The sequence below is a fragment of the Nannospalax galili genome, unplaced genomic scaffold, assembly GCF_000622305.1.
Source record: "Nannospalax galili isolate Female #2095 unplaced genomic scaffold, S.galili_v1.0 scaffold1354, whole genome shotgun sequence".
In the NCBI taxonomy this organism is placed as follows: Eukaryota; Metazoa; Chordata; class Mammalia; order Rodentia; family Spalacidae; genus Nannospalax; species Nannospalax galili.
The window spans coordinates 1,195,362-1,216,414 of NW_008335784.1; the positions used below are offsets into that span (position 1 = coordinate 1,195,362).

Sequence of the window (21,053 nt, forward strand, 5' to 3'; positions counted from 1 at the left end):
CAATTAGTATTCCTTTAATTTCCTTCTCCTGTCTTATTGCTCTAGCAAGAGTTTCAAGCACTATGTTAAAAAGGAGTGGAGATAGTGGACACCCTCTATCTCATCTATCCTCATCTGCTCACGAGCCTGATCCCTAAACATCTTCACAATTGGGCTTGTTGACGGTTGTGCTCCTTCATTAAAGGAGTGCCAAGCAGGATCATTTGACGCTCACCGGATTATCCAGCCACTCTTCCCAGCCAACTGTATGTAATTTGGCCCTAATCACACATGGACTCCTTGATTTGGGGAGGAGTAAAGTATAATCTGGGGAAGGCTGGGAAGAGAAGGCTTGACCCATGCTGGGTAAAGGCTTTCCAGTGTGTATGCCCTCAGGTTGTTCATACATTTCAGCAACCCCTCAGTTGTCTCAGTAAGTAAACTCAATAAATTCATTGGTTCCCCAGTAAAACTTTAATCAAACATTGACTTGACACTAGAACTTTAAAGGGGAATAAACATTGTTTAGCATCCCCAAGAAAAAGAGTCTCACAACAGATGGAAATTCTATTTGTTAATGCTATTATGTCTCACAATTATTTTTTTAAAAAGATGAGAATGTAAAAGATGTTAAAAGGATATGGGAATGGAGATATTTTTCAAAATAGACAAAAAACAGTTCCAAAGGCCAAAAATGTCTAAAGTGTTTGGGAGCTTTTATCTAATCCTTAAAAGATTTTAGGGTTACCTCTTCAGAGGGGGGAGTGTTAGAGGGGAGGGAGTGGGCATGGGTTTGATCAAAACACCTTATATGCATATATGAAATTCTCAATAAGTTTCTGTAAAAGTTAAACAAAAAAAAAAGAAAGAAAAAGAAAAAAAAATCTTTAAAATTCCTGTTTTTTTAACCCAGCATAGAACTGGGAAAATGAACACTAGACTCCAATCTTATCTAAAGGAATGTTGGCAACTGATTGCTGCTAGATGAAGAGCTGATCTTCCTAAAACAAGGAACTCTAGATAGGCTGACTAGACTCAGTGGATGGACTAACACTGGGGAACAGCTGGGGGCACTGATAACACAGTGGGCAGTAACAGGGATGACAGAGCACATGGGCTCCAGTGGGGGAGTGGGGAGGATACAGGAGGGCGCCATTTGGGATGTGGGTATAAAGATGAAAAAGATTGGGATGTTCTGTATGAAATATACAAAAAATTCAATACATTTTAAAAAATGAGTTATAAAAAATTCCTGTTTTGAGTTGCTGACATGAGTTTCATAAAAACTCATTAAATGAATTTTGGCTTGGGATTAAGGCAAAATATTAACAAATTTTGAGAAATAGCCTATGCATGTTTCTGTGATTTTTTGTGATGTATTTATATGAAGCAGCATTCTCAGCATCGAGGATTATAATACCTAAATATCCACTAATTCTGAAAAATGTTGAAGATGTGCTACATCCTGCAGTATCAAGTATTCAGCCAAGATTTAATTCTTTATTTAAAAATAAATACATTGAACTTAGTAGTATGGAAATTTACTTTCATCTGTAATAAATGGTAAAAACATGTGTGAAATAATTGTTTTAAAGTAAAATTCTTTGTGGTTTGTTATTAGTAAATGTTTGATTTGTATACCTATTTTACATACCTGTATAAGTGGAGTTCCATAGAAAATTGTGGGGTCAAGGTTCAGAAATGCTGCCCTGTCCTACGGTCCAGTAGGACACAGGGCTTTGCAGCAGCATTCTGCTCCCAAGTTCACAGTTAGCAAGTGCTGAACTATAGCTTTCCTTTTCTGAATCTCACACTCTTCTTTTAAAAATGTCCCTTAACTCTCCAACAGGCAGAGGTGAGCAAAAGTTGGTGAGTGAGTGTGGGGAAAGTTGTGAAGAAAGAAGAGATAAGTATCTTAATTTTTCACTCCATGGATGCAAAGCTAGCTGAGCAGCTGTTGAGCAGCTGCTGTCCAAAGGGAGGGGCTGAGGGGGGCAGTCAGTCGTGAGGGCATGGAGCATCTAGAAGCAATGTAATTTGGACCTAGTCCACTCAATTAGATTCAATAAATATTTAGTGATGCCTTATATTTAGTGATGGTTTCCAGGAACAGTGCCATACCTGTTTATAGTCTACATTGCCCACCTTCATCCATTTCTCTGTTTTCTTTTAGGTTTAAAATAGTTGTATCAAAGTCATCTTGGATGTCTAGAAAATCATGTTATGGATAAGCAAGCATATATGAATATGCCTTTGCACATAAATACTAGCACAATTATTTCATTTTAAGTCATCACTTTCATAAACCATTACTCTTATTTCTTGAAGAGCCATATTGTTTTTTGGCTCGTTCTATATAGCTACCTCATTTTCCTTTGTTTCTGGAATTAAAGGTTTTAAAAAATATTTATCAATATTAAGAATGCATATGTTTAAGATTAAAGAAATAAAGTGAATTCCTTTGTACTCAATCCTGAATACAAAATGAACATGTCTGGCACTTAACATGTCTTTCTTATATCTTAAAGAACATATCTTTTTAAAAGTTCTGTATCTTCTCCTTTGTTTATTCTGTTTTATGTGGAATATGGTATTCAGTTGATATCTTTTGTGTGTTCTTGCATGGTGTCTGCTTTTCTTTGTGAACTCATTCTGGATGGGTGACCCTCAGTCCACATCTTGTCTTTCAGAAAACTGCCCTGTGCTTTGACCTTAGGTCTTGGCACTCCTCTTTTCAAAAATTATGTACTGGCCTGACACCCCTGGCACTCACTGCACAGAGGCAAGGACATGAAGGCTCAAGGGCTGGCAGGTACACCTGCTGCGTAGATACCTTTTGGGACTGATGTGACCTGTGAAGCCTTACTATCCTTTCTTTCTCTAGGGCTTTCTCAGTTTTCTCAGCTCCATAAACTTACACTCTACCTCTCCAGCATTTCTGAAATGCACACTGGGAAGAAGAGCCCATGTCAGTTTGCCATTGACTCTAAATCTGTGCAAACTGTTGTAATGGATTTTGAATATTGGTAAAGTATCCCTTTATATTTCTAGTGGTTTTGAAACATATTCAGATAAATGATAAAATTGTGTTTCCAAGATATCCTGAGTTTCCCGTTAAAGTAAAGATTAACTATGATATGATTTTTTTATGTGTGTGTGGTATGTGTATGTGGGGGTGGGGTAAGTATGTGTGTGTTGGGGGAATGTGTCTGTACACACACAGGTGAAGGCCAGAGGCTGAAATGTGGTGTCTTCTATTGCTCTCTACCTTATTTTTGAGATGGGGTCTTTCAGCACATGTGGAGCCTTCTGTTTTAGCTAGACTGGCTGGCCAGAGGGCCTCCAGAAGTCACATGTATCTGTCACCCAGTGTGAGGTTACAGATATGTGCTGCCAATCCTGGATACCCCAGTGGGTACTGGGGAGCCAGGTTCAGGTACTTGTGCTTACGTAGCAAGCACTTCACCCACTGAGCCTTATTTTTCATCTTTGTAACTAATTATTTTGGAGATACTGGTATACTGAAAATTTTGAAATTACTTCTTTAATAAATTCATAGAAAAATAGTTTTTTAGTTCCTTCCCTTATAGGTCATGGGAAAAAATAAGAAGCAACTTTACTAAGGGAACTAAGGGGAAAAAAAGAACATAAATATTTAAAAATTCCTTGTTATATTTTTTTTCTACAAAGAAGCAAGTTTTTTCAAGACTTGTGTTTGATTTAGAGGGTTTAGACTGCTTGATTTCTTCTCATTATACTTTCCTCAATTCATGGGAGACTGGAACCTAAATATTAATATTGTTTGGGGGTCCTGAAAGCATTGTTTTCCTCTAAACCACTCCAGCTTTAGCTGGGAAAATGTAAATACAATGCTCTTCAAGGCTTTTCAGGTTGGAAACTCTGCAGCAAGGACAAATGAATTTCCTATATTTCATTGTCAGGGACAGATGTCACACACCCCAACAACCATTCGAAATCTTGAGAACATTCTGCCACTGTCACATCATAGCTGATGGATGGAGCTCAGGGTTAAAGGGCCTGGTGCAGAGGGAGGTGCAGGTGAGAACTCCCTTCCAAGGACCACAGCGCTTCCACTCCATCTCCACCCACTTCCCTAAAGATAAGGAAACCTCATCTTGCCTCATCTCAGTGAGACTGAATTGCTATGGATGACAAAGAATAAATACATCTGGTCCTCAGAGACAAGTACTTGGAAATTCTAAATAGAAAAGGCTTAAAATAAAGTCCATCTCATCTTTATCAAAAGCCATTTCAATATCCTTGATGTAGCAAAAACTACAAGGGCACCGAATGCTACTATTTAAATAAAACAGACAGGAGAGCTCTCACGAGATGGTCTTTGGCTTTTAGGGACAGGCAGCATAAAGTTTACTCATGGTCCTTACAGAAACTTCCCTTGTGCAGGGGACATTTCCATCCTTCTAAACGGCAAGAGTGGGAGCTGGGGCTCTGAGACCCATACTCCTCAGCCCAGTTATGCAGGTCAGAGGATGAACCTCTTAGTGCCCTGACACCTAGGCTTTATTTCTGGCCCTGGGATATCATTGCAGAATGAAGGTACAAACTAGTTTCATTCATGCTTACACTTACAAAAATGTGGTAGAGTTTTAATTCAAAGTGTCAAAATAAAGGATGTGGTCAAAGGTTATAATAGTTTCATTGGTACTGTGATTTCAGTATTTATTTTAAATGTTTACTACAAATTTCCTGGGAGAGCTAAGAACAGTGTGAGTGAGGAGTCTCTTCTACCACATGTGAGGCTACCACAGAGGTCTGGCCCAACTCCTAATTGTGCCTGGCTCCACACTTCCCTCAAGGGAACACAGTTCATAGGTTAGAAGGGCAATGTTCCATGTCAGGCTTGCTTTGACTACATACTCGGCACTGGATGAAGAGCAGAAGACAGATACGATGAACATACTTATTCATTTTCTCTAAGTTCTTTTTCCTCTTCCTAGATGACACTGACATCTGAAGCTGCAGGCCAAGCCTCTTCCCCTGAAGTTCTGAGCCTGAATCTAGGACAGTACCATGCTGGTCCTCCCCTTTCCTAAAGAGCCACAGGGACGATTCCACCTGCTCCCTCCCCCTGCAGCCCCCAAGGAAGCTGATTCTGCATGATGCTCAGATACCCCAGTCTGTGAGTAAATGTTGTTTGGGAAGAGAACAAATTAGTCACTCTTGACTTTCACAGTACTTCTAACCTAGGGTAAACACCTTTCTTAAAGCCTCAGATCCACAAAGGGAAAAGACAAACAGAGGACTACAGGAAAGCCGCCTCCTTTTAGTCACAAACCCTAAAATGTCTCCAGATGTGACATGGGACAGCATGCCTAATGGTCTCCTTTGTCCCTATCTTGGGCTAGGATATTCCATTATTTACATGACCATATGGCCCCCAGAATGTCCTGTGACTGAGAATTAGTAGAAGGTGAACATTCTTCTTCTGATATCTAATTTTTTAGAAGTTTAACGTTTACTACACCCTAGATAAGATTCCTTGCTTTGAGAAATGAGCAAAGTAGTCTAATACATGCATTTAATTAAAAGTATCTCTGCTCCAGTCTTTGTCCATGCTTTCATCTTGTATAACATCATTGGTGAGTGGTGACTATGGAACCACCAGATAGGCTTTTGATACAAATCTGGATGTAAACAAAGAGAGGGAGGTGGTTTGGAAGATGCTTAGAGACAGGCTGCAGCTGGAAGGAGGGCCAGTGTCCATGGCTGAGTCAGCACAATAGGTGCCCAGAGAAGGTGCATGTGGACACTCCTTTTCAACTGACTTCTTTTATCGTCTACACAATGCTTGTACACGAGCTAAAAGACCTGAGTTTAAAAAGTAGAGTAGAGTCTACATGGCCTCCTTGATCAAGAGGACAGGTGACTCACCACAGTTACACTGCTTTACACATATTACCCAGTGAATGAATACTGGTAGATTTGATTTGAAAAGATGAACATTAGATCCCCTTTCAGAGTTTTATATTGCTATGATTTAAATTTTTTCATATGTATGTGTCTCTCTAAAAGTGCCTTATATCAGGAATAAACATTTAAATTACATACTTTAAAAGCAGATTGGCTTTTGAGCCGAGGTCCTAATGTATTTTCAGGGTCTGTTGAAGACACAACAATGTTAACTTGCCCCTCCTGTGACTATCTTGTTGGGAGCTATAGCACGTAATGAGAAATGTCAAGTCCCAAGATCAATGAAATTTGGGGCTCTGGGGATTCCACGGGAATAGCATTGATCCTGTTAAAGAACACCAGTCAGAGATGGGTTGTAATATATTGCAAAGAGGGGCTCTAGAGGATAAGCGGCCAAGTCCAAGACACCTACCTGACAAAAAATTCAATCAGCTTCTAGCACAGACTGCCTGTTCTCTGCTTTCTTTCATGCAGGAGACTGCTTCCAATTAAAGCGCGCAAATTAATTTTTATCACTTCTAAATTACTTTCAGAATTTGTGTAAGACTGTTGCAGATGAAAGCATCTGCCCCTCACATCTTTTCAATTCTGTTATCTAGTTAGGGACCTCTTTTAAATCTCCAGGATAATTTTCCATGCTCAAAGCCACAACTTTGAAAGAATAACAGTGAGTATTACTAGTATAAAATACACTAATAAAATGACTATCATTTATCAGTAACAAATGCTAGTAGCCTTTGTTTCTTTTGTGATCTGGAATGCATTGTGTCATAATGTTTGCAAATTTCCATTGTCCTTTTGACATAGTCATTAAAATGGTTAAAACAATTAGAAAAATACAATCTAATACTTCTGAGACTTTTGAGGTGTCTAAATTACTCAAAACAGTATATTCAACATAATGAAACTAACCTTTCTACACCTACCTAAGAAATTATAGACATTAGTTACTTTTTCTTTGTAGAACAGAGGTACCCACTATTATATAATGTTGACAATACAAAAGAAACAAGCATATATTTTTTTCTTTCTTTTTCTTTTTTTGGTCTCATTGAGACAGGGTCTCCCTGTAGCCCCAGCTGGCCTGAAACTTGCTATGTATACCAGGCTGGCCTTGAACTCACAAAGATCTGTCTGCCTCTGCCTGGCAAGTGCCGGGACTAAAGGTGTGTACCACCATGCCCAGTTGGAAACATAGTAAGGCCCCTGGGATGTACCTTATGGTGAGATTTTAGTGATGCTCACATAAAATCAGACAACAAATCCTATTATTCCAGGATGCTGTGATGAACAAGTTTGACTTGGCCTCTTCTCTACCACACAGAGTAATTCAGGCTAATCCCTGAAGAAAAGCAGCTACTGGGCAGCTAAGCTAGGACTTCCCCTTCAAGGCTAGGTTAATATATACAAGCTTCCAAACCAAAAGGCATTATGACACATACTTTATTACCAATCTAGACAACTACCTTTTTGGTAGCAATGGGTTATGAGACAGAAAACACATATAGCCTGGTCCTCCAACTTGTGACTTGGTATTGAAACTAGATTAAAGTGGACAGGAAAAAAATAATCTTTTTCTTTCATGCTAGGAGTTTCTGACAGCAGCGACTACATGTTTCTGTCGGTACCACAGCTGTCACAGGTATGACAGTTTCTGCAGTGAGTGTAGTCGCTGCCTTTGAAAGCAGGGATTGACCAGAATGTGTGGCTGTTCTGGTCAGGCATGCATGTGCTGATAGGTTGGTTCTAATAGAAAAATGTATCACAAATCAGTCAATTCCATCAAATACTAAATGTGACTTATTTAACATTTTTACTCTTTTGATTATTCATATGGCAGAAAAGCAGAAACAAGTTTTATGGTATAAAATATTACTTGATACAATTAATATTCCTGTAATTAATATTCCATGTACTTGTTATTTAAGCAGAAAAGACAGTTTTGCGGTGTGCATGACACAGATGTCCTTACATAGCTCCTGAAAGCCAGGGCTTCTCACTGCCTGGCACTCACAGCTGCTTGAGCATCCTGGGTACATTGTAAAGTCTTCACAGACTCTGGAAAAACTATTAGGAAAACAAAAGGGCACAATGCATTCATGTGAATTTAGAGTCTGAGAGGAAACTTGTGGGTAAACACTCACTGCTATTAGGGTTGTCTCCTATGATATGGTGCCGTCCACTCCAGTACCAGAGAAGCAAGGTAGCATCCCGAGACCCAGACACAATGTAGCAGTCCCCACCGATGTAGGACTCCGATCTGGCCAGGCATGTGACCACATCCCAGTGGCCAAATACAATCTGTGTCAGTTTCCCTGCAGCACAGAAATGACAGGCTTGCTTACTCATTTTCCAACATGAAAAGACTCAGTTATTTCATGAATTTGTGAAGAGTGAATCTACAGACCCTCAAATTTGCAAGGTATTTCAGATCCACTCACAGGTGCTTTCTTATGTCTGACAACTGCTACAGAATGTTACTTGCAATTTTAAGGGAAAGGGTTTATGTGCACATGTGTGGAGGCCAGGGGTTGATGTTGGGTATTTTCCTAGATGACTCTCCATCCTATTTTTGGAGACAGGGTCTCTCACTGAACCTAGAGCTCGGCATTTTGGCTAAACTGGTTAGCCAGAGAATGCTTTCTGACTCCTTCCCCAGTGCTGGGACTATAGGTATGTGCTGCCATGTCTGGCATTCTGTGTGGGTGCTAGAGATCTGAATTCAGGCCAACATGCTTGCCGAGCATGCTGAGCTCTGAGAGTAAAGTCTTTCATGTTAAGATTACCTGTTTCTGTAGAATAAACCCTGAAGCTCTTATCCCAGAAGCCACAGATGAGAATGTAGCGGTTATCTGCTGTGACCACAAAACAATGGGCATTGATTTGTATGCTCTGGTCCACGAGGTCTGTGATCTGCCGTTTGTTCACACCAGAGTTATTCGCTGAAAACAGAAGAAGTTGAAGGAGGATTCCAAAGTGTTTTATCATGCCCTCATGGAGGGAAAGGAAGATGTTCATGCTTCATTTATCTAGCGATAGTTTTCAATGCTATAAGAATTAGTAAGATTCTGACATTTTCCCTTGAGCAATATAAATTTCCTTAGTAGCAGTGATTATTCACGAGCCATATTCTATATGTAAAAACTATGTCAGCAACTTAATTTTTTCCATCAATAAATAAGAACAGTGTGCAGAAATCATGACAATGAAGTTAAAACACATTAACAGTATTTAAGTCTATTTGATTCTGTGTTTGCTATGTTCGAGTTCATTAGTGTCCAATAAGAACCAAGTAAAGGGTAAATTTTATACAAGGTATGTCACATAATAATATTTGCTTCAATCTGCCGCTTTCCAAGGGACTGTGTGCTATGTGGAAAGCCCCACAGGGATCTCTAGGTCAGCAGCTCCAAAGACCTGGATTGTCAATAAACAGAAGGCCTTTCTAGCATGGCTGGCAGGGGAGGAGATGGATAAAAGAGATGGGAAAGAGATCTGGAGGAAGGAGACAGGCAAAGAATCGCTGTGTAGCCCTGGGAGTGCACATAAATATAGCCTGGAACTCAGAGATGCATCTGATTTCCCCAGTGCCTGTCTGGATGCCAGCCTGTCCCTGATGCTGCACCATCCGATCAGCCAAAGTCCCTTTGCTGAATTCTTAAACAGAAAGTGTAGATGTAGAAGGTCACCACCACCAGGCTCTGATAACAATTAAATCTCAGTGCTACTGTTTGCAGATATCCACTAATGCAACAAAAGTAATTACTAGAGAAGGTAAGTAATAAAAAGAGAAATAATGTTTAAAAAAACACAGTCAAGGGAAAAGTAAGCCAAAGTCCTGGGTCACTGAAAACTACAGAATTACTGCTTGATTAATGAGAACAGAGCTATTAATTTTCCCATGGTCACACACTGGCTGTATATTTCACTGTCAGTGTCTATTGGACAGAGGAAAAACAAAGATAGTCTAAAAAATGTTCTTAGTTGTAAATCTTACGTCTTTGCAAAATATGTAAATGCCATTTTACAAGGGGTGACGGTAACGAGAAGGCTATTGCCTACCTCTCAGATCAAAGATGAAAGACGCATTAATCTAAGGACAGAATATCATCACTTCTATGTAGCTTTACCACTTTCAATAAAATTTTTAGAGATTTTTCTAATTTAATTTTCTAAGTGATCCAACAAGTTAGGAAGAAGAAGCATTTTTTAAAAAAACTGTCTCACAGACTTCTGCAAGGAAGAGGAATAGAATGGTTACAGGGCTTGCTCTGGACCACATGGCTGGTATGTGCATATGGTTATCTGCAGATACTTTCATGATTTGCCACAAAGAGTTGTAGCTCAGGAGTCTGCAATTCATAAGTTTTGCTCTATGGAACAGTGATTTCTGTGGAAGGTGCTTTTCAGTATCAATTTTCTTTGAATCCTTTTATTTTAAATAATATAAAGTTAAGAATATCTTAGGTTCAAACAAAGGACAGTGTATAATTATTTGCCTTTTTATATTCGACTTATATGACCTAAAACATCTAGAAAATGTCATAAGTAATTTGTTTAGTAGCAGACATTTCTTAGATGGTATGTTATGATTTACACAGATCCTCAGTGGCAATTTGATATTGTCACATTGATACTGTTACATGAAAGTATTACTGAACTATATTTTTTGACAAACAACCAGGTAAGAATGTGAGGACAGCTAGTTCTTAGAGTGCATTTTTGATAGCATACCAATTAAAGGGTCCATCTCAATGGGAAGATGATGCGCTTGATCCAGGGAGTATCCTGGAGCTCCTCTGAGGCCTAAAGATGGAAACAAAAAAACCAGCATGAATGACATTATCTGAAAAGAAGAAGTTCCTAATGGGAAATATTTTATGATGCTTACACACAATGTATATTTGTTTAAAATTTGTGGTTATTTTTAAGTGACTTGGTCATATTATGTGACTTTATCAAGAGTCTTAAAAAAATCACTACTGCAGGAACCTCAGTTTCTTCCTTAAGATATAGAAAGCTGGAAAGAATGGTAAGCTGAATAAAGTGAGCATCATAATACTTCTTGAACCTATTACAAAGCTAAGGTCATAAGACAGACAATGAGCCTGGAATCCAAGACACTGCTGTGCTTCTGAAGGTAGCATGAGCAGGGAGCCCTGGGTGAGGCCAGGTGGGAGCTAACGCACTCACACAAGGAGTTCAATACATGACTAGCATATTGGTTATGAAATTGAGTTACACTTAAAATCTTCACCTCCTGAAAAGTTACTTGAAGTGGAACATTTGGGGCCTGATTTAGTTCGTTGGTTATAATTTTTCACATGTGATTATGTAATAACCCTATATATTTTTTTGAACAATTAAAAATAAAAACTGAGCCCTTTTATAGAGTTTTCTTGATGAAAAACATTTCTAGAGGTCAAGACTTCTGTGAATAATGAAGTTGTATTTCCCCTTAAGTCATCTGCTGCATACTGCCAGGTGAGCAGAATTTGTGTTACCCCATGTTGATAATATCACCAATAACCATAAAACAGGGTACACAGAAACTCTTTGGAGGTAAAGCTATGACATAAATCACCATATTTTTCAGAGCAAGGTAAAAGTCAATAGAATAGACAATAGAATGATTTGGGTTAATTCATCATGGCTCATCTTTTCAGTCCTGGAGACAGTGGGAGTCATGGGGCTTTGCAGGAGACTGTAAGTGGAGAACTGGGACAAGTAAATCATTTGGTCATATTCATTCCTGCCTGGTTAAATATCAGTATGTCTAAAATGTTTGGAATGGCATTATATCACTTCAATATGTATTAGCTGGAGCTGTCAGGGATGAATTTGGAGCAAACACATGTGAAATCACTGGACAGTTGAGTTTGCCTTTTCTCAAGGGTCCTAACTCCACAGGATAGTTTGTTTTATGTTTTGCTGAACTGCAACAACTTAGAACTATTTAACACATAATGGTTATTCAAATACTTGCTAAATAAATTCATGGCATTGAAGAAGAAGAATTTGAAGCTAACATCTGGAAAACCCAGACTGAAATTCACTTCTGTTTGGAAGTTTGGTGATAGAACAGCACCAAGTCTTTGGAGGCCCTAGCATACAGCTGCAGCAAACCAGACAGACTGGGCTGCTACTTGAGCTCCACAGATTTGCTCTGCTGTCCTCTGAAGGTAACCTGACTAGAGCGCCCCCAGCACCATTCTCACCTTAGCTCCTTGGTGCATGCTGAGAGCCACATACCTACTGTGTTGTGCCATCTGTTCACTGCAAACAGTCGGCTGCAGGTCACTGTCACAACTGCAGGGATGGTCAGGTGGGGCAGGGTGTTGGCGGCCACATGGGTCACTGGAGAATTGGATGGGAACTTCAGCACCATTATTACATCCTGTTGCATCTGGTCTTTAAACATGAGTGGACTCTGTGGGAGGAAACACTGTTGAGTAGAAAGAGAAGAGACAGAAGAAAACAAAAAGGATAACCGGGTTAGTGGAAGGTCTGGGGAGAGGAGGAGCAAACAGACCTGGCTAGCATGACCACAGGCAGCGGCCCCCAAGCCCTATGAAATGTCCTGCTGGCTGGGGCACCCCAGTGGAGTAGCTTCACCTGGGGAAGGGGGAGAGACAAGGGAGCAAGGACTCTGTGAAGTCACTGAGGCAGAACATTTGGTTGCTGAGAATAAGCATCGATTTGGATATGGCCAGACTGCCATGTGAACATTTAGCACACAGGTACAGTCACAGAATGCAACATAATGGCTCAGTGCAGTTAAAAAATGGTTTGATGGAAAATTAGTCAATCAATGACTGACATTCTTCACATGGGATATAAAGTGATTTGGCTGACAAATGTCACTTCTATTGGGCTAATATAGGGTCATCTAAACAATTAAAAGTATAGCAGCCTCCACAGAGTAGCCACGTGTCCTTGCCAGTGTCTTGTGTATACCTGTGCTGTGGCGTTGACCTACTGTTTATGGTTTATGTCTTGCCTCTTTTTCATAGACTTTGAGATTAGTGAGGGCCAACAGTTTTTCTTTTTTAGACTTTTTTTCTCTTAAACACCTACTGAATGACTTGATAGACACAGTAGATTCTATAAGCACTTCAGAATATCATAAATACTATCTTATAAAACATGAAATAAGGATGCAGGATATAATTATTACTTACCATCCATATATGTTTTGAATTGTTTTCTCATATCCAATATGAACTCAGAAAGGTCAAAATTCTTATAAAACCAGCTACATGCCTTTTTTTTTTTTTTTTTTTTGGTCTTTTTGAGACATGGTATTCCTATAGCCCCAGCTGACTTGGAACTTGCTATGTAGGCCAGGTTGGCCTTGAACTCATAGAGATCTACCTGCCTCCGCCTCCTGAGTGCTGGGATTAAAGGCATGTGCCACCACCCCCAGCTTTCAATAATTTCTTGTAGGTAAGTAATGAGTTCTAACTTGGCATTCCCCCAGGATAGTTATTATTATAAACAGAGAACACTAATACAGGAATTAAACTCTTCAGCCAAACCATTTTCTAAAGTAAAATATAAGAGATACTCTTTTAGACAGTTCGATGCTTGGAGCTCTAAGGCCACATTTCCATGTCTGTGCTGTGGCTGAGGGTTGTCTGGGAACAACCAGTGTCTCGTGCAAATCTTTCTGCTTTATCATACAGAATGCCCCAAGTGCAATCAAAAGATTCCTATCTTGATTAACTGAGGAAATGAAACTATGTGTGGCTACTGCAAAAAGAGGGAGAGTGTTTTAAAATAAATGTGTTCGGCTATGTGTTTCCCTGGAATTGACTTCCAGTTCTGGTTTTTTTTTTGGTCTTTTTTGAGACAGGGTCTCCCAGTAGCACCAGCTGGCCTGCTGGCCTGGAACTCACTATGTAGACCAGGCTGGCCTTGAAGTTACAGAGATCCGCCTGCCTCTGCCTCCTGAGTGTTGGGATTAAAGGAGTATGCCACCATGCCTGGCAACCACCAGTTATTTACTGGTATTGAGGATGTACCTGTCTCTGTACTTCATTGCTTAGCATCATCTGACACACGGAGGATCTCAAATATTTGCTAATTGGCATCTTGTTAAATAAATGACAGGTATAAACAATTCTTTCATCATAGAAATATTAACTTATAAACTCATTGACACACATCCGTTATCAAGCATCTTCCAAACTCTTCACTCCCATGTACTGGCTGGTCTTGATGACAGTGTATACACACTGAAGAACTGACCATTTAAGAATTAACTTGGGAGTGTTCTTGCCTGGAAACATTTACTTTTATCAAAAATGAGTGAAAGATTACAACTTAATCAATATATTAAAGGAAGTATCTCAGATAAAGTTTTTGCCTTCATACAGTTAAATAAAGAGGGAAATATTTAATATTAGCTGATAAGCTGGAAAGGGGCTATTTTGCTATAAAAAATGGACTTTTAAATTTTAGATTAAAGTGCAAAGATTATGACTTTTTTCCTTTGCAAAGTAGGAATAAAGGTTTGATGTGAGTAGTTCTTGTTCAGGACATCAGCTAACACTTACTGAGAGCTTATGTCACAGGGGCTGGCCTAAGGATTCTATAGCATCAACTCATTCAATTCTCTGTGTAGGGTTGAATCATCCCTGTGTTCCAGATGCTGAAATGTGAACACATCGATGTTACATACTTGGCCCCAGTCATTAACTGGTTAGTGGTAGACATGGAGTTTGGTTCATGCCTGGCTCTGGGCTTTTGCTGTTATCCACCCTGTTCCACAGCCTCTCTGCAGGACCCATAAACTACCTTCAGATTTATTTCCTTCCCTTAGAATAAACTAATCTGGTGTATTGTGTTTATCTCTTAAATGTTAATTTACAAACTTAATTTAATTTGGGTGCCAGTGTGTATCTGTATGCCTGCATGTGTGTGAATGGGTTTATGCAGAAGAACACAGGGAAGAGAAGCTTTCTTTGTGAATCTAAAATTGAGCTAGCTTAATAAGCAGTCTAAAAAATAAGAATCATACTCCATATGTCCTTAAGTCTTTAAAACTATTTCTAAAATGCTAGTTCATTTGCTCTAAACCCAGGTACAAAGGAAAGGAACAAACGTCTCCACACGCCAGAATGTCTTACCAGGTGCATGGCAGAGCTCCGAGGCGGATGGGGCTCAATAAGCAACTGAGACGGTGTCTGTCCAAAATTCTGTATCTGTGCTTCCATGGCCTGCAGGACAAGGAGGTGACTGTCAAAATCAATATGCGTCAAAGAGAAAGGTCAACACACTCTTGACAATGCAAGTGTAGCACAAGTCAGCCATAAAAAGGGTCCAGAAAATTCCTTAGGTGCTCTTTTCTCAGGGCATAGAATCATCCGAGTGTTAGTTTTTTGTAGACAAGCTTTGCTTCTTCCAAACATTCTTCAGTTAAGCATGTCACTATTCTCATTACCAGAGCCAGGGTTAAATGTAGAAACGCTAACCTGTGAGTCCATGCATGCAGTTACAGACCAAAGAACACCTTTAACACCAAACACAGCACATGTACCTTAATAAAGTCCTTTGTAAGGAGGAACGTGTGGGGATCTCTAATGAAATAAGTTTCTGGAATCTTAATGGGAAAAGAGAATGAGACATATGTCCACCACTGACACAAAACAAATTCAGAAAATCACACATTCCAATCAACTCTGAGGACAATTAGCGCACAGAACACTAAGGCTTTTGTGTAACAATTAAATATGTCAAAACTTCAATATAAAATACATCTATGCTGTTTTAAGATGTAGTATGAGAGTATCATTTGTAAGGTATAAAGTCATTTCTCCAGTTTTTTTCACCCAGAAACTTTAGAGAAAACTCACTCAAAAAGGAAGGAATTCTTTGGGTATCCTGAACTGTGTAATATTTCACTAAAGCCTGTGTAGATGAAAATATTATTGAGATTTTGTGGGTCCCAATGAATAAGACTAATTTAGAGTTCAAACTGCTCAGCTCATACAATAAACCATTTGTGTGTGTGTGTGTGTGTGTGTGTGTGTGTGTGTGTGTGTGTGTGTGTCTGGGTGTGTGTGTCTGGGTGTCTGTGTGCCAGAGACATAGTTCTTCTATACATAAATTCTAAAAGTAAAACATTTCAACATATTAAATTAGATAAATACGATTTTTTTTTCTGAAATACTGTTAAGTGTGTAAGTTAACAAGGAAAAGCACTGTATTTACTATGATCATTATCCTGTTACCATGCTTATTTTCCCTTTAAAGTCATGTGCAGGTTGGTTGCACATTAAAGTGAAATATGAAAACCATTGCTGAGCACTTGAAACAGCCCAGGTAAGGTAGGAGATGGATCTTGACACAGAACTGCCACTAATTGTATTAGCATCTCCACTTCTCATTTATAAAGTGCTTAAATTTAACAATCTGTCCTACACTGCATTTTAAGAAAATGTTTATCAATAAAAATGTGAACTTTCAAATTTATTAGCAATATTAAACATGAATGATCATTATCTACCATATTTTAGCAATTGCATAAAAGGGGCTTGGTTCTTTTATTTGCAGAGGCAATCGGATGAGTTGTTAAATCTCTTTAAGTGCTGTCCAATTTTAATGTACACACTTATTTGCATGATGTCCACTCACATGCAAAGTGTGACTATTTAACTAAATTGCATTCATGTAGATACCACGACACTTTGTCTTCCCAGTGCAAGATTTATGATTAGAAAAGGGGAGAAGAGACCATTTCTGGTTAGGCTCACATTACTAACAATAACTCTTGAGAATTATTTGTGGGGAAAAAGCAGTAATTTTACTGTTAAAGTTGGCCTGGCTAGAAAATGTCCAATATCTAACAATTAAAGTCTCTCTAGCACTACTGTTGCCTATGAGTTTATTCCTCCCTAAAAAAGGATGTCATAGGGTGAGAAGCTGGGGGTAAAACTGATCTCTGGATCATTGCCTTGCACTTAGGTAGCCTCAAAGTGTTGACTGAAGAAAGCAGAAAAAATGTCCCAATAACTTTAATTTTGTTTCTTGAACAGAACTATTAAAATTATACTAGAACTTGTTAGGAAACTGACATAATTTCTAGAAATTTTCTGTTCAGATCTCTTCAGTGGTCCTTTTGCACTGAAGAAGACCAAAGGTTCTCATTCCAATATTTATCTTAATTCTGTCTTCTGCATTAAGTTTTCCAGGTCTTTCTGACATTGAAAAGGCATGCTGCCTCCCTCTAGGTTGTTTCTGCTCATTATCTGACACTGGAACTGTGAGCACCTCCTGTCTTTCTTTACTACTTCTTGCATCTTCTTTCTGTCCTCCCTTTTTCTGACCCATTCTGCAACCTATGAATTCGTACAATTAGGTTGCTGTCTTGAGAGTGCCTCCCCATGCAGGATGAAGTTTCCACTGATGCTGTCCTTGAGAACGGCTCTCAGTCCTTTCCTGCTTAGACTCCACACATCATCACGGATTCCCTCTATGCTCCCACAGTACACTTTCTCCCTTTGTTACGGAATTTAACACAAAATTATGTGTGCGTGTCTGTTTGCTCAGACTGACTGCAAGTCAGGACTGGTACTCAGTCCTACCAAAGGCTGACTACAGAAATGGGGTACTAGTGGGGTATTTGTGCCACCTGAAAATTAGCCTGGAAAATGAACAGCACATGGGCAGCAGGGGTAGAAACATTAGAGTACTTATAATGATTCAGTGCCACTGAAACAAGTGGATAAACATCTGCTGAATGCTTGGTCAGTGCTTAAGGATACAATCAGACACTAGACCCCTCAGAAGTGTGCAGCCTGGAAGGAAATTAGAAATGCACATCTGTGCAGAGCAGGTAGGACAGCAGTGGAGATAAGCTCAGACTACTTGAGAGTCTAGAGAGAGAGCAGAGGGGGAGGACTGCTTAGGAAGGGGACTTCCAGAGAAAGTACATATGTGTGGGGGTTGAATAGAAATTAGCAAATAACTGGCATGATGCAACTGGTTTGTGTGTGTGTGTGTGTGTGTGCGCACGCACACACACACACACATATGTATTGCCTGTGCATGCATATGGAGGCCAGAGGTCAACTTTAGGTGTCACTCCCTAGGAACCTTACTTTTTTTTTTTTTTTGAGACAGTCTCTCAGTACCTGGGGCTCACCAATTAGGCTAGCCAGTGAACTCTAGGGATCCATCAATCTCTCTTTTTCCCCAATGCTGGGATTACAAGTGGATGTCACTATACCCAGCTTTTCATGTGGGTGCTGAGAATTAAACTTAGGTCCTCATTCTTACGTGGCAAGCAATTTACTGACTGGGTTATCTCTTTAGTTCATGAAAATATTTTTGCCATACAGAATTATTCCCTTAATAATTTCTAAGTACATCAAACCAGAAAGCAGCTATATAGAGCTAATTACAGTTTTTTCTGTACTGTCAGAATGGCACTTTTAAATTATACAAATTTCTACTTATATTGTGCTGCATGGGTCAGAGAGAGTCAATCCCAATCCTTATGTACTCATGGACAGTTTACTAAGAACCTCCTAATATATCAGGTATCATTCTAGATACTTGTGGTGCTCATCAAACAAAACAGAAGTGGTTCATGCCCTCACAGAGCTTAGCCTCAACCTGAGGTTACCATCTTGTGGACAACATACAACAACTCACAGATATGATTTCTGTTTGAACCAACATTACAGTTTAGAAAATTCCATGTAGTAATCTTGATTTACTAACTGGGTAAATCAGAGTTTTTGGCTTCTTGCAAAACCACATTGCCATTTTATACCTCCTGTGCTGTGGCTCAGCCACCTTTTAGAAGGCCACTGCTAACATGACTCAACTATGTATCACTACTTGGTCTGCTTCATTTGCTTATTTCCTGTCTGGTTCTTCTAGACACTGGGATTTGTAAATCCTTTCAAAATCTAATAACCATGAATGCTTACTTGTGTGTGCAAAGAATTTGGCAAAAGACAAAAACTTTGGAATAAGTCTGCCAATCTTACTTCCTTCACAGAATTGAAGTTTTCCAATATTCTAGCACAAAAGATTCTGCAGCAATGGGCAGCAGGATGCAGAAATGTGCCTAGTAGGGAAAGTCCATGTGAGGGAAACATTCTCTTCCGTCCCCTCTCTGCTTCCTTGTTAAACTGTTGTTTGTCAAATACTCTAGGACCTACCTATCAAGTTACAATTACACTGTCATTCAGGTATCCTTCTTTCTTACTGATTTTCAAAAAACTCTCTCTACTTTTTGTCTTCATTGGTCAGAGCTGCTGGGTATGGCTGTCTATGACCTGAACAATGGTGACCATTTGGGAGACAAATGAAGATAGCATCTAGCTCAATTCCCAGAGGAGAAACACATTTTACAGTTCATCAGTTACGGAGATGTCCTTGCATATGTGTATAGAGGGACCACGGATGTTATAGTGTAGCCTGTCTTTCTTTGACCTTCTGGACCTCTTGCTTACCTGCTTCTTTCCCTCTTTTGCCTTCCCTTCTAACAAAGTTCTACCTCCTCTGTAATAGCCTGAGCTCCTCCATTTTGTGTAAGTTTAACTGGTCAAGACTATAAAATCTAGTCTGTTGAAAGACCCACCTTTCCAGTTTCACTGGTCAACTATCTGGCCATAGGACCACCCCTTGGAAGGCAGGTTCACCTTATGTTATGCTAAATAGATGGGCGGAATACCTGGTACGTTAATGAGATAGCAAAGTTTTCCTGCCTGGAATCCTGCCTCCTAGTGAGAACTTCTGGACCAGCCACAGTCATGTAGTCTGTAAGTCTGCCTGCTTTTCTGAATTCTTCAGAAAAGCGTAATTTTTCCTTTTCTTCTCCATATCACTTTTCTAAACATGCTTTCCTTAACGCTTTGGATGACCCCTAGCATCCTGTATTTCTTTACCTTTTCTCGAAAGCTTCCTTCTCCCAGCCATGTGGCTGACTGGCAGCCACGTGTCTGACCCCCGTGCAGGCACTAAACCTGCATGGCTTCATGGCTTTCTTTCCTTCTCCCTTCCATTCTCCTCCTCAAGGCATCTGCCATGGTTACCAGCTTGTCTGCCCCCTGAGGATTTTTCTTTAAAATTCTAATAAAATTGTAAAAGTTTAAATCTTGTACCAAGGACTTTGCCTTTATCCCATCTCCTCCCAGTTAGGGTGGCACTTCCTATACTGGCTCAAAGAGTGCTGGCCAGCTTAATAGATTTGGCTGATTCTGAACTTTTTTGAGTCTGAGTGGTCCTTCCCAGTGGTCCCAAACTCCGAGACACACCTCCATGAATTCTCTGCCACCTCTGTGAACTATCTTGGACTAAATTCTAACAAGAGGAGATACATAAATAGTTTCTATGTGCATTCCTGTCTAACCTATGTCCATTAATAGGAAATAATTCAGAGACAAGGTGAAAGGAAGTAAAAATCTAGGAGGCATGTATCAGACCTTCTCTGGTGTGTAGTACATTAAAAACCAGTCAACCTTGTTCTCTGTCCCTCCCTCTGCCTCCCTCCCTCCTCCCTCCAGCCCTCCGTTCCTCCCCCCCACCAAGGTCTGGTGTGTTTTTCTTCCTTCCTTCCTTCCTTCCTTCCTTCCTTCCTTCCTTCCTTCCCTCCTCCTTCCTTCCATCCTTTCTCACACTCCTTTGTTGTAGAACCTGGTCCTCCAGTCAAAACAGCCTAGATTTTTATCAAATCAGCTTTATGCTGCTTGCAAACATCAATCTCAATCAGGCCTGTAGATGGTTGACATTCCTTCAGAGAAGGAGGGGTGAGGAGGGCACTGACCCACACCAGTGTATCCAACCACTCCCCCAAGCCATTTATATGCAATTCCACCCTAACTACATGCAGCCTGGTGTGTGTGTGTGTGTGTGTGTGTGTGTGTGTGTGGTCTTGGAAAGGTGATATAGGCTGGGGGATGTTAATCTGAGAAGGGCTCCATCTATAATCCCAAGGGGGAGGGAACATCACAGACCTTCTAGTGTGGCTGCTTTAGGGTTCCCAGCATTGTGCTCATGCTCTGAGTGAGCCTAATAAACTCATTTGTTCCCCAGAATGAACTCTGGTGGAATCAAACTTTTGTTTGTCCTTGGGAGTTGGGATCACCCTACTCCTTTTGAAGATG

General features: G+C 39.9%; 1 protein-coding gene across 4 annotated transcripts in view; it reads right to left on the minus strand.

Annotated features, from left to right (window-relative positions):
* Positions 1-21,053, minus strand: part of Nbea (neurobeachin) — a 715,145-nt gene that overhangs the window by 13,319 nt on the left and 680,773 nt on the right. For 3 of the 4 annotated variants that reach the window (XM_029562254.1, XM_029562256.1, XM_029562258.1), the window contains 6 exons: positions 15,473-15,535; positions 15,063-15,152; positions 12,184-12,376; positions 10,666-10,737; positions 8,718-8,873; positions 8,076-8,246 (listed from right to left, as the gene is read on the minus strand). In XM_029562254.1, the coding sequence (XP_029418114.1) occupies positions 8,076-8,246; positions 8,718-8,873; positions 10,666-10,737; positions 12,184-12,376; positions 15,063-15,152; positions 15,473-15,535 (745 nt within the window). The remainder of the gene's footprint in view (positions 1-8,075; positions 8,247-8,717; positions 8,874-10,665; positions 10,738-12,183; positions 12,377-15,062; positions 15,153-15,472; positions 15,536-21,053) is intronic. The other variant, XM_029562257.1, reaches the window with a different exon arrangement.